Below are 13,228 nucleotides of genomic sequence, written 5' to 3'. Positions count from 1 at the left end.
GTCCCAAGCTTGTGTAGCAGCTAGGATTGGAAGCCTCCTGTGACCGTTCACTTCTCCCCACCCTCCCCTCAGCCTGAGCGCCGCGGCTATTTCTACCCACCACCCAGTCCCACCGAGGCTAGGAGAGCCAGTTTTCCTTCCCTCTCTTGAGTAGGTTTTGCTGTGCTTTAAAGATTAAGATGGTAAAATTTAAGTCGTGTATTTTACCACAATTTAGAGACAATGGTTTGTCACTGGGAGGACAGGTCAGAATTTCACTTGACACAGTGGTCAAGGTCAAGTTGCACCTGTCTCCTGCCTGCCTGTTGATTGCAATCAGGTGATGGTGGCCCGGATTGGGCCTGTTCTTTTTTCTTTTCCCTGCTTGCTCCCGCCAGGGGAGGCAGGCCAGAGCTGCAGGATCAAGCAGAGGTGTGAAGCCGGTGGTGACAAACACAGGCCCTGAGCTGCAGGGAGCCAGTCCCGTGGCACAAGTGACCCTCACCCTGCTGGCCCCAGCAGCCCCTCACTGGCTCCGCTCCACTCTAACCTGGGTGACTGCTTACAACAGAGGAGCAGTATCCCAGGGAAACTCTGAGAGGGGAGCAGACCAGGAAAGCTGTTTACTCGGGTTGGGCTCCTGGCAGGACCTCTGCGGAGTGACTCAAAAGCCAGTTTACCCCTGCCTTGGCAACAGCAGGTCTCTGGGGGCCAAGTGTCGGGAGATGCTTTAAAGGGGCAAGGACACCACCGTGAGATGCAGGGCAAGTGAACACTTTGTTTTTAGGGGGATCCCTGCTGAAGGTGAAGACACAAGGGACAGTCTCTTGACCATTTCTGACTTGGGTTGGGTGACTGTCCCAACTGGCTGCCCGGTCAGTTATCATGGCCATTGTCAGGTACACTTAACAAGCTAGGGCTCCCAGGGCCCACAAGAGCAGCAGTAGGCAGCCGCCTCCTTTTCAGCCCTAGCTTTGGGCTGAATCTAGAACTTTCTCACCGTTTTCTGCCCTGGCTTCATCCTGAAGTGTGGGCAGAGAGGCAACCACAGTTGCCCCTGTCTGCCAGGCAGTTAGTCCCTTGCCTCTAGAACCACCTCTGCCTCTGGGACACCCCACCTCCCACTCCCGAGGCTCAGGTGGGCACAAGTTAGGACGCAGGAGCTAGCTTCACCACGGCTGAGAGGCTTGCCACAGAAGCCCCCAGGGGGCCAGGCAGGAATGATCCCCACGGGCTCTTCTGCTCGTCTTAGTGACTCCTCAGGGAGCACCCCAGGGCCTGGCTGGAGCTGTCTGGCAGATCGGGGCAGCTAAACACGCTTGACGGGCCCTTGACTTCCCGATACTTCACTCAGCCCCTTCCCCTGTCGGGTTTGCTCAGCCACAACTCCTTACCCTAGATTAGCAAACAGACACCGGCACCTGAGAGGCCCGCACTCCCCGTCCACTCCTGCTGGAAACATGGCAGAACCCTGGCAGCTGTTTCTCCTGCTGAGCCAAAGGCTTCTGCCTCCAGGCTCAGTGGGCGGTGGCGCTGCACAGGGGGCAACAACAGCTGATGACGATGGCCTATGTCTAAGGGAGCTTTTACTACGTGTGTCGATCTCCTGACTATTCACTTACACGCTGCTGAGATGGGAACGGTACAGCCGAGGAAAATGAGGCTCTAAGTTTCCTGACCAACCGAAGGTGGCACAGCTGCTAGGCGGCTGAGCCCGAAAACTCAAAACAGCCTGCCTGATTCCAAAGCCATTCTGCACTTCACACCCACTGCTCTTCCTTCCATGGTGGGGGGGGGGGCGCGCTGTCAGTTACCAGGGCCCGCACAGAAGTGAGAGCGCACGCGCATGTTAGCATTTTAGATAACTGGCAGGACAGGAGGCTGTAAAGTACAGAAAAAATTTATTGGAAATCTCTCGAATACATTTTAAAGTATAGCTCAGTATTTCCAAACAAGGTGGGCTGGAGGAGGGGGAGGGATTCTGCCACCTAGAGATGGGTGACGGGTCCCAGCCCTATCCTGGGGGGTGCTGCAGGCGTCAGTCTAGGGCTCATCCCTGTCAGTGTTCCAGGCCGAGGGGCAAGGGCCAGCCTTGACGGTTGCTCTACTCCTCCAAGGCTCAGCTCAGGGCTCAGCCTCCCTGGCATCTCACTGATGGGGTCCTAAAGGAAAGGCTGCTGCCTGCAAAGGCCAACAATCAGGAGTCAAAGAGGACACTGGCTAACAGGCCTTTCCGTGCTCAGCCTCAGGAGGACAGCGGCTGAGATACTGTGGCAGGATGTGGGGGCAGGGGTGATCAATAGTTTACCAGGGCTTCACCGTTCTCAGCCCTGGGGCCTGGGGGGTCAATCTAGACTGGTTTAGCGGGCTATGGGTATACTCTGGCCCACATAGGGCCAGCTGGACACCACTGCTGGGAATATTTCTTTGTGGCAGCAGAACGCATGCAACAACAGGGGCAGGGCTCAGTCTACCTGAGACAGACTCAGAGCCCACTCCAGCCCTCAGAGTTCAGCCTGATAGGTGGGAACAGTGTCACATGCACTTACTAATAACCAAATTGAAGACCACCTGCTCCACTGCAGAACAGCTGTCGCCAATGAATAGCCCAGGTGGGCCAGGAGAAACGGGGCAGGCCTTGTTTCCCTTGGCCAGAACTACAGGTTAGGCTGGGGGAGGGACAGATGGTAGGTGGGTGAGATTAGGGATTGACTCAAATAACAATACCTAAATGGTTAAGTCAATCATATGCCTAGCTCTGGTTTCTCAACAAGAAACCAATTCAGCTAGTAAACCTCAGGGCGGGGTGCAGACCCTGGGATTAAAGAAAGGTGGTGGCCAGGCCCAGATGGAAAGAGGAAAAGGACCATAACCTAGCCCTGAGAAACAGGAACAAGTCCCCCCAGGAGGAGGGGCCCCTCTGGCCTTCCCCAGGGCCACAGTGGGGCACATACAATGCATTCTATGTCAACTCTGGAGAGTTGTACACAGAGTTGTACGAATTCAGCACCCAAGACTTCCTGGGCTGCCAGAATGGAGTCAGTTACTCTGCAGAAGCTGGGAGAGATTCAAGGCTCTCACCAGGAAGATGTAGGAGTCTACAGTAAAGCCTGTCGTCAGTTTAAGTGCAGCGATTCTGGGAGGTTCCGCTGCCCTCAGCCAGCCCTATTCTTGGATCCCACCTTATGTATATGGGAAGGAAGATCCTCAGAGCAGCAACCCAGAACCTGAGGAACCCCCAGAGGCGGCCCTACTCCAGGAAGAGGCCCTCCACCTTCCCCAAGTGAAAACATCTAATCTCAAACATAGTTTCTCTATAAAATATCTGATTTCTCTGAAAGTAATAAATATTTATCGTGTTTTATAACCAAGGAGCAGCAACAGGGGGAGGAAGGAGAGAAAAAGAACCTTTGCTGTGACTCCCAATGAAAGAATCCTGGAGACCCAGGATTCTGTTTCCATGGAGCTGAGGCGCTGAGCACAGACAGCCACCAGGGCTGCTCAGACCCTATGCTGAGAGATGGGCTGGCACAACCCATACGGGCGGGAATGGCTGACTCTGCAGTTCTCACCAGCTTGGGCAGGAGGCCTGTCGTATTGCCAAAAGTACAGGCACAGGGGCAGAGAGAGGGGAGAGAGGAAGAAGACATCAAACCAAAGGGGACAAAAAAAGAGCCTGAAGGAGCCCTTCCTTCTTCCTCCCAGTACTGTTTCCTTCCTCTTTCTGCCTCCACGCCGGGCTCTGGGCCGCCAGCTGGAATGTCAAGTGCTTGATGGTAACAGCAGGCTAGCAAGGGGCCAGCTGCAGGGCAGACCCATGGCAGGGCACCGGCAGGAGGAATGGGATGACAGCCATTGTGAAGCAGCTGCTGATGGGCGGTGTAAGCAGATTGCCCTGCCAGGGCCCTTTTGTTATAAAGGGTCTTCCAATCTCCAAGGCCAGGGGGATGAGTCCTCTCAAATGCTATCACCAGGCTTGACTGCTGCCATGGAGTCTCCAGGAGGTGTGAGAACAGGGACTTCCGGGTCCCCATGGGGGAAACCACCCTCTCCTCCACCTGGAGCAAGATGAGGGATGGGAGCAGCTGATGAGTGGGAGGTGCTGTCTCCTGGGGCCACAGAAAGGGGAGGCTGCTGGTACCCGAGGACACCAACTTTTACTGCAGGGTTTCTACAAAGGCATCAAATTCTCGGACATTCTTCTCGTGCACAGCCAGCTTCTCTGGTAGTGAATCCTGTACCAGGAGGGGAGAGAAGAGCTGCTTATTCAGGTAGAGTCCTGAAGAGGTAGTTAGCGCGGCAACCCCCCCCCCCCCCCCCCCCCCCCGCCCCAGCTGGAGAAGAGAGCACAGCACTGAGCTCAGAGCAGCAGTGCTGGCTGGAAGAGCAGGAGATGCAGGGCAGTGGGCCAGGCACCGCACAGAGGGCTTGTGTCCAGCAGGTGTCCAGGGGCTCAGTAGAACAGCCAAAGGAATCCAAGTGGGCCACACACTTAACAAGCTAGAAAAGGAACGTGCCAATAACAGGATGACACAGAGAAGTTACCTTTGGCACAGATCAGACTGACCCAGGAATGAAACAGTAGGCTTAGCATGCCATGGATTAAGAGAAGTTTACAAGAGTTCTTCATGACCTGTGCTGGGCAGCAGAATCCCTTGGGGGCACAGGCACAAGGCCGTCCCAACTATGCTCCCAAGCCAGTCTGACTCAGCAGGTCTGTGGTGAGGCCTAGGAATTAGTATCTTTCCACCAGCTGAGGAAGGGGCGCGTTAGAGAGTTGAAAGTAAACAATAAGAAAAAAACAGAACCTGAAGAGGTAAGTTTAACTGCCCTCGAGTAATCAACTATTAATAAAAATCTGACCCTAATCAGGTGCTCTGTCTCCACTGCTGAGTGAATGTGCATCTGCAGAGATTTCCTGACTGGCATGACGTGCTGGGGAGAGGTGGGCCCTGTCCCGCCCCAGAACTGGCAGGTGACCCAGATGCACTGGAAGCACCAGGGCAGCTGCGGAAGGCGGGGGCGACTGGCCACTTCTGGCTGCAGAGTCATTCTCAGAGCCTCTGCAGTCTAGTTTCTTCCAAGCACGTTTCCAGCCAGAAGCCAGGGAGCAGTGGCTAAAAGCCTAAAATCAGAAGACAGACTCCCTGGGATCAAAGCTGTGTGTTGGCAGCTCAGTGTGACCAGGAGCAAGTTATCTATTTACAGTGCTGGTTTGCTCATCTGTAAACTGGGATAGTGAGAGAAGCTACCTCTTAGGATTGTTGGAAATTCACATAAAGCACTTAGAAAAATGCTTGGCACCTACAAAGCCCTGATAAATGTTAATAATAATGCCACTGTTATAGTAATTACTGAGCATGCTTTTCTGTTTCGAGCAAATCAAGGGCAGATATTCCAAGAGTCCTACTCCTACTAGAGCCATTCCTCTAATGTTGATACAGAAGGTGACATTCCCACCTCAGGCAGAGGGACCTGACACCTTGTGGTGTTAGAGTAAGCAGCTAGTTAGGTTTTAACAGGATGCCTGGAGGCCAGCAAAGGGGGAGTGAGGGACAGCTAAGGGGGAGTGAGGGACAGCTATGGGGAAAGTCAGAGGCCTGTCCTAGCCGGCCACACTCCAGAAACAGGGCCACAAGAAGCCAGATCAAACCAGACAGGCCGGGGACGCCTGGGTGGCTCAGTCGTTAAGTGTCTGCCTTCAGCTCAGGTCATGATCTCAGGGTCCTGGGATCAAGCCCCACTTCAGGCTCCCTGCTTGGCAGGAAACCTGCTTCTCCCCCTCCCACTCCCCCTGCTTGTGTTCCCTCTCTCGCTGTCTCTCTGTCAAATAAATAAAATCTTAAAAAAAAAAAAAAAAACCAGCAGGCCCAAGACAAAGAAGGCCCAAGACCCACTAAGTGAGGGAGAAAAGGCATGAAAACCTACTCCCGGGGCGCCTGGGTGGCACAGCAGTTGGGCGTCTGCCTTCGGCTCAGGGCGTGATCCCGGTGCTATGGGATCGAGTCCCACATCAGGCTCCTCAGCTATGAGCCTGCTTCTTCCTCTCCCACTCCCCCTGCTTGGGTTCCCTCTCTCGCTGGCTGTCTCTGTCTCTGTCGAATAAATAAATAAAATCTTTAAAAAAAAAAACAAACAAACACCTACTCCCAAAGAAATCCTCTTTCCAAACAGTAACTATTCCCCCCCTAGTTAACAACAGTCAATGAGACAGAGACCCGAACCCTGGGGTATACAGCTCCCCCAACCTCGCCCTCTCTCGAGTGTACTCTCAACACAGTAAACTCTTCACCTGCACCACTCAACCACGGTGTCTGGCCCATCTTTGAATTCTTTTCTGACGACAAGACTAAGAGCCTCAGGTGACATCCCGGGGACAGGCTGGGTGGAGGCATAGGGCACCGGGAGTTTATAGCCGTGCAGCGTGGTGCTCTGCCCTTTGGACACAGGAAATACACTAAGCAGAGATGCAGAGATTACAGTCAGTATCAGGACATCTGGCTAAACTCGAGAACTGTTGGTGGAATCGAGAATGAGCTCTCCGAGGAAAGAGCAAGAACGCCAATACTCAAGACCTTGCATTTCTTCTGCCCTGTACCACTGGCATCTGCCTGACAAGCTGAACAGCTGAATGCAAGAGCTACTGGAGCAGCTTGGCTTTGTGGCGGCAGCAAGCAGAAGACCTGAGAATGGCAGGGATGGGAAATAATGGTGAGCGTGGACAGAAGGGGAGGAAGTCAATGCAAGCAACTTCTAGATAGTGACTGCCAGGCACAATGCAACCTCAAGTGTGATCAACAGAAGATAAGGATCTAAAGTGTTTCTTTCCTGTTAGAGAGAAGATGGGAGGTGTGGGAGCGGGGAAAGTAACACGAAGAAATTTCTAGGCCTTTGGAGCAGGAATGACCATTAGAAGAGGATAGGAGGTTGCAGCATGAGGTCTGGCGGGGGAAGGGGTTTCCATACCAAGTCCTCAGCCATGGACTGTGCCCCGATATCTATGGAGAGGCTGCTCAGCTGAGGGGGATTCTGAAATTCACGATAGAAGGTCCCCAGGTCCATTGGAAGAATGTCGTCTTTAGAAAAAGCCGGTTTCTTCAAAAACAAGACAGACTCAGTTTAGCTTGCCTTAGATCACAGAGGAAAATGGGAAGGAAGCTATGAACAATCCTCTTTCTAGTAATTATCAGAGAAAGGGTTCCTCCAGGTTCATCTTAGGGAGAGGAATCCCTACACCCTTCTCCTCTGGGAAGCTGAACTCTAGCCCTGGTACAAACCAGGTGCTAAGGTTTATGTTCCCTTCCCTCAAACTCCTTTCCTTAGCAAAGGGCCATCCATTCAGGCAGGAATAGGGCCTACGTGGATACCACTGGCAAATCCTCATTTAGAGTTGAATTTTAACCAAAGACATGGCACAAAATGCCTTCTTGTTCATGGGCCTCCAAATGTGTCCCCAAGCAGGGTGTGGGGGTAGGATGCCCCCATGAACTGCACAGCCAGGTGCCCACCCGTCCCATCCCCTCTTGTCTGTAACCAGCCCATCTGATCCCTGCGAAGGAAGTCCTGTTCAAGTACCCTGGACGCTTCTAGTTTATTTCCCCTATGGCAACAAAGGTCCAGGAAGGTGATGGCAACTTACAAAGTCAATCATGACAAAGTCATCGTGGGTATTGCCACTGCTGCCCCCACTGGAGCCATCCGAGTGCAGGCTGCCCTGGAGAGGAGATTCAGTCTCTGGGGAGTCTGGAGGATTCACCTGTTTCAGAACAAGGCGGAGATAGGGGCCGGTTCCATACACTGGTGCAAGCTGCTCTTAATAGAAGATTTGTAAGGGACCCAATGCTGGCTGAAAATCTGTAAGTCCAGGAGCACGGCTAATAGTCTGTGGAGAACAGTGACTCGCCCAGGAAGACAACACACATAGCACCATCTGTCAACTTTAGTCAAAGCGGGACTCACCATGGGATCGGCATCCTCCAGCTCCAAATTCTTGGGAGAGAACATGGCAAAGGGTATGTCCAAACTGGTCAGGGTCACCTGAAGAGACACGGAAATTTCAGTGCCCTCCCCGGCCCCAGCTTACAGGCTTCCTCAGAGGCAGCCAGCAGCCTGTCGGGCCAGCAGATTTACACAGCCAGGCTGACCACACTGTCCTCAGGTTCCCATCCTGCTGGAGAACCCTGACTCTCCCCCGCCTCCCATTACACACCCACAACATAAACAGGGGTAGGGCCCCCCAGGACGCTGGGAATCAGCTTTGGAGGCCTGACCCATAGTGACTAGGCAACAACTGCTCTGCGCTGGTAGAGCTGAGGAGGAACTTCTTATTTTGAGTAAGGCTGAGGCCCAGACACTTGAGTGCAAGGTGCCTGCACCAAATAGTGCCTAGTCTCCCTCTGCTATGGGAGGCTTATACCATCAGAGAACAAGAGCTGTGAACTTCTTCTGGAGGGCTGTCACAGGTGACTAACCCTCTTGCCAAAAAATTCATACACACACACACACACACACACGCACAATTTTACATGTAATTTCAGGGGTCCCACAGACCCTAGGTGAAAGGTGAAGAGCCCTGCCCTTAAGGCCTCACTCTAAAGGCTCAGACATTCTCACAGGTGGCAGTACCAGAAAAATCACCTGGTTGATGGGCTTGTTGACAAAAGCCCCCACTTTGCGGACGAAGATGGTTTCCAAGACATCGTGGGGGGATGCCCGGCCCTCACTGCTGTTTGATACTGTTTCAGTATCCTCGCTGGAGAAGACAGACAGTGTTGGTACTCATTCTCAAACCATAGCAGAGCCTACTTGGTTTCCCACAAACCCACCACTGGTGGGGCTACAGTCCAGGGCAGGAGTGCCCCCCTCCCCACTGGCCAACCCACGTGGGAAATGGCAATACGGGGCTTGGCTGCTGCCCCTGTCACTCTGCCTTCAGATCTGACTGCAGAGAACTGCACTTCCAAGAGCAAATAAAAATGAGGCATCTGTGAATGAAATTCAGTGTTACAACTGTGTAAAGCTTACATACAATTTCATCTGAAATACCACTGATAAGCATCAGATACCAAGCATGTAGCAATCATACATACCGGCAAGCAGTGCTCATAAATGACCATGATTTTAATAGTAATCTATGACCTAGGGAGACAAGCTTTACGCTTTTCTCTGCCTTGTTATGTTATCTAAAATTACCATAAGAAGGAATCATTTACAGTGTTTATACAGTACCGGGTTAAATTTAAGCCTTAACTCACAAGGGGCAGTGTCATGATTCTAAGTTGAGAGTCCCAAATCTGGCTCTTTAGATAGCCAGAGCTTTCTCCGCCCATGACACATCGCCTCAGTTGAGGTCCTCTGTGCTCCATACCATGTTTCCTCTCCTTGCCCCCAATCAACCCTCTGTTCAGCAAGGTCTTTCAATGACACATCTCATTTGGCTGCCCACTTCCTCCCTCTCCAGCTCTTCAGACAGATGAGGAGTCCTGGATGATGGGGGATGGGGAATGGGGTAGGGGAGGTCTACCTCGTGGCCGCCAGGCCAGTAGTCACAGCCCTAGCAGCAGCAGGGTTTAGGAAAGGTCCTCTGGCCAAAAGCAGGGGCTCAAGGTAGAGAGGAGGCCTGTGCTGTCTAAGTGGACTCTGGAAGTCAGCCAGCAGGAAGGACCAGCACTGAGGAAAGGCCTGAGCTCTGATAGGTCGACCTGCTTTTAAGAACCCCTTCCCCGGGGGCACCTGGGTGGCACAGCTGTTAAGCGTCTGCCTTCAGCTCAGGGCGTGATCCCAGCATTATGGGATCGAGCCCCACATCAGGCTCCTCCACTGTGAGCCTGCTTCTTCCTCCCACTCCCCCTGCTTGTGTTCCCTCTCTCGCTGGCTGTCTCTATCTCTGTCAAATAAATAAATAAAATCTTAAAAAAAAAAAAAAAAACAACCCCTACCCCGAAGAGATAGGGTCCTCTATCTCTAGCTACTCCCAGGCATGCTCCAGGAGTCAAGGCTCAGAAAACTTGGGAGTGTAAAATGACTAACGGGATCTTCCTTTGATTATCTGATAGGGGGAGGGATAAAAGGATGGAAGTTTGGGAAGCCAGGACCGAAAGTAATTATTTTTCCTGATGGATGGCACAGGAAGGTCTTCCCAAATAATTTCCCTCCCACTGCTCCACTGTGAGAATGAAAAAAAATACCAAAAATTTCTATTATCCAAAAGTTCATTTGGGATGTGGTGGGGCAATCAACGTCATTATCTCTGGGGCCTTGCAGTCAAGGGAGGGCAGGGCGGGTCAGGACGGCCTCATCTTCCCACGGGAGAACTCCGAGCGTAACGGAAAGAGGAGCTCAGCCTGCGCCGGCCACTTTGTGAGCTACGGGCCACTTTGTGAGCTACATGCTGTTTGGCAAATCACTTAACCCTCTGAGATCCTTTCATCTTTGAAAAGGCGGTAACGGTGGCAATTTGTGCAGGGTAAGATTATGAGAACTTTTATGCTCTACCTCATCAATGTCTTCGTAATTTGAAATTTATAGAATGTATCACTTCTGTAACCAGAAAAGACAAAGATTTTTAAAAATTTTTAATGAAGAAAACCAGTTGTTTCTAAAGAAGCAGAGAGAAAAAAACCACAACAATCCTAACTACCACCACAGATCCACTGTGGCCCCAGACTTGAGGGCTACAGCAAACCCTTCTGCTCTGGTCCTTAGCAAACACTGAGGACTGACTCTCAGGGAATAAATTTTGGGGTAAGAGGAAAAAAAAATACACACACATCTGAAAGGCCCCTTCACTGGATGAGGGTGATAAGAAGTAGGCCCCAGCTGCTGGCTGTTAACAGCAAGCTGGGGCAGCTTCCTTACACACCAGCTGCAATACGAGATTCTCAGGGAGAACTTTAAGAATCCCACATTTGGGGTTAAGTGCCAAGCCGGAAGCAATGCTGAAAGCGACTCTTCACGGACACCAGATAGGCACATGTGTCAGGGAGGTTGGGCCCCTGGCCGCCTGAGCAGCCAGGCTGTGAACTCACCTGCTGGAAGGTGTGGCAGCACAGTGGGCCCCGTCAGACGGGGTGTAGGTTGCCAGTCTCTCCTGGTCAGCCTGGGCACCGTGGGCAGGCTGGTTGGGAGCAAGGGGTACCCCACCTTCCTTCCCAGGAACCATGAGCTTTGGGGGAAAATGGAAGAATACAGTGAATAATGGCAGTGTCAGGCAGGAGGGGAAACTTGGACTAGTTTGATGGTAGCTGCCTCTGAGCTTTTCCACCACCAATGCTGCCACCAAATGGGCGGGAAACCTTGGATCTGTCTTCTCTGGGACTCAGCTAACGGGAGACATGACATACATGGTAAGAACTAGAGAGGGAAAGGAAAGAGAGGGAGAAAACACCTGAAAGCTCTTCTTTCCTTTCTGAACTCTAGGAGGCCCTTCCTCCTGGAGTCACCTTGGTCCTCCAGAGAGCTTTGTTTCCGAGCACTTAGCATAATACCGGCATGTGAAGAGGCCCCTCAACTGCCTCAGGGCAGGGGAGGCAGCACAGGAACCCCCGGGGTTCTCCCCATCTTTAAAGATACCTGGTGAGGGTGTGTGGCGTTTAAGCCAGCAGCAAACACTACTGGGTAAGCCAGGTCAGCTGATCCAACGCCCAGGGCAGCAGGCTGATAGGAAAGGCGAGAGCTTGCGAGCTAAGCAAGAGAAAAACAAAGAGGGGCAGAAGAAAGGAGGAGGAAAAAATAGGCAATCCTAGAGTATGACTAATGATAAAGATCGTGGAGAGGTAAGGAATGGATCCCAGCCCACATCCTCACAGGGCAGGGGGCCTGACGTAAGGGTTAAAGACAGACCAGGCCATTACTCTGTGGCAAAGAAAGCAGAGACTTGTTTGCAGTGGGACTGACATTCCTAGCTCTGCAGCCTTCCAAAGGCCTCAAATGAGTTCCCTGCTCCCCGTTTTCCCAGGGGCTCAGCTAACTGTTGAGGTTTCCAGCCCAACAGACTAGCGAAGCACAAGCCCGGGCAGAACTTGCAGCCAAAGTCATTGGTTTTTCCCAGGTCATTCTATTTTCTCCTTTGTCCTTGAGGTCCCTTTGAAACAGAAGGCATCTTCCCTAATCACACCCTCCATCACCCCTGGGTATGGGAGGGTTCCTATTTATATTGAAAAAGAAAGAATACCACTCTTGGATTGTTTATTTGGAAATAAGATATAAATAACTCCATGTATTTTTTACATCAATGGTAGGAGGAGGGGCAAATGAACATCCTATTTTGGGCTGCTGTGCTATGGCTGCATCCTGTTAAAAATCAATTACCAAGCCTCAAATAACCCCCAGAACACTTGGGGACACTTAAATAGCTATACCCTGTACTTTATGTATAATTTTCAAAGAAAAAGATGCTGTCTGATTATATCCCCTTTTTCCCAATATGGACTCACTTGATGGGAAAAGGCCAGTCCTGCCATGGGGACCCTCAGAGTGTCCGTCACCACAGGAGTAGGGGTCTGAAAATGTGCCTTTGTGACAGTAAACACACACTGTGCACAGATACACACAGAGACAGGAGAAACAAGAGAAGAAAACAGAAAGGGACTTCAGAAAGAAGTGAAAACAACTCTGGAAGGGAAGACAGCCACAGGGGCCAAACTGCACGCTGGAAGTCAGGGTGCGGCAGGGAGAGAGCAACATGGCTGCCTTCCTAGAAGGAAAACTTGGAAGCGTCTGAAGAAGACACGTTTATCCCAGAGGGCTCCACTGCCTGCTTGTCGCCCCAATGAGCAGGTGGAAAACAAAGCTGAGTCAAGCTGGTCTGACTTGTCAAAACAGGGAAGCCCAAACCAAGCATTAGTGTGTCTTTAGTCAAAAGAGGCGGAAGGGTGTTAGAGAATGGCCTCCAGCAGCAAGGGCTTGAGAGCAGGTGCAAGGCATGCTGAGGATGACGATGTTGAGGTTACAACGCTAGACTGGAGACCTTTTCCTGGGGACCCACGATCTGCAAGGACAGGTTTAAACAACTGACATTTGTTGACTGGAACTTTATACGTTCAGGTCTGGTGTGCCTGGGTGGCTGGCTCAGCATCTGACTTTGGCTCAGGTCAAGATGTCAGGGTTGTGCGATCGGGGCCCGCGTTGGGCTCTGTGCCCAGTGGGGACCTCTGCCCCTCCCCCTGCTTATGCTCTCTCTCTCAAATGAATAAAATCTTTAAAAAAAAAAAAAAGGCTCAGGTCCCCAGCTGCACACTTGACGACGCCA

General features: G+C 51.9%; 1 protein-coding gene across 12 annotated transcripts in view; it reads right to left on the bottom strand.

Annotated features, from left to right (window-relative positions):
- Positions 1-1,861: 1,861 nt before the first annotated feature.
- Positions 1,862-13,228, bottom strand: part of ATG13 (autophagy related 13) — a 52,721-nt gene continuing 41,354 nt past the window's right edge. For 10 of the 12 annotated variants that reach the window (XM_019802156.2, XM_034644735.1, XM_019802151.2 and 7 more), the window contains 8 exons: positions 12,414-12,512; positions 11,551-11,661; positions 11,007-11,143; positions 8,617-8,731; positions 7,939-8,016; positions 7,619-7,735; positions 6,946-7,074; positions 1,862-4,214 (listed from right to left, as the gene is read on the bottom strand). In XM_019802156.2, coding sequence (XP_019657715.1) covers positions 4,137-4,214; positions 6,946-7,074; positions 7,619-7,735; positions 7,939-8,016; positions 8,617-8,731; positions 11,007-11,143; positions 11,551-11,661; positions 12,414-12,512 — 864 coding nt within the window. In that variant the 3' untranslated portion in view covers positions 1,862-4,136. The remainder of the gene's footprint in view (positions 4,215-6,945; positions 7,075-7,618; positions 7,736-7,938; positions 8,017-8,616; positions 8,732-11,006; positions 11,144-11,550; positions 11,662-12,413; positions 12,513-13,228) is intronic. The other 2 variants (XM_019802155.2, XM_011227931.3) reach the window with 2 other exon arrangements.

Source organism: Ailuropoda melanoleuca, chromosome 16 (assembly GCF_002007445.2).
Source record: "Ailuropoda melanoleuca isolate Jingjing chromosome 16, ASM200744v2, whole genome shotgun sequence".
NCBI classification, from domain to species: domain Eukaryota; kingdom Metazoa; phylum Chordata; class Mammalia; order Carnivora; family Ursidae; genus Ailuropoda; species Ailuropoda melanoleuca.
Note: the sequence above shows the minus strand (reverse complement) of the source record. Positions and strands in the feature narration are given on the sequence as shown.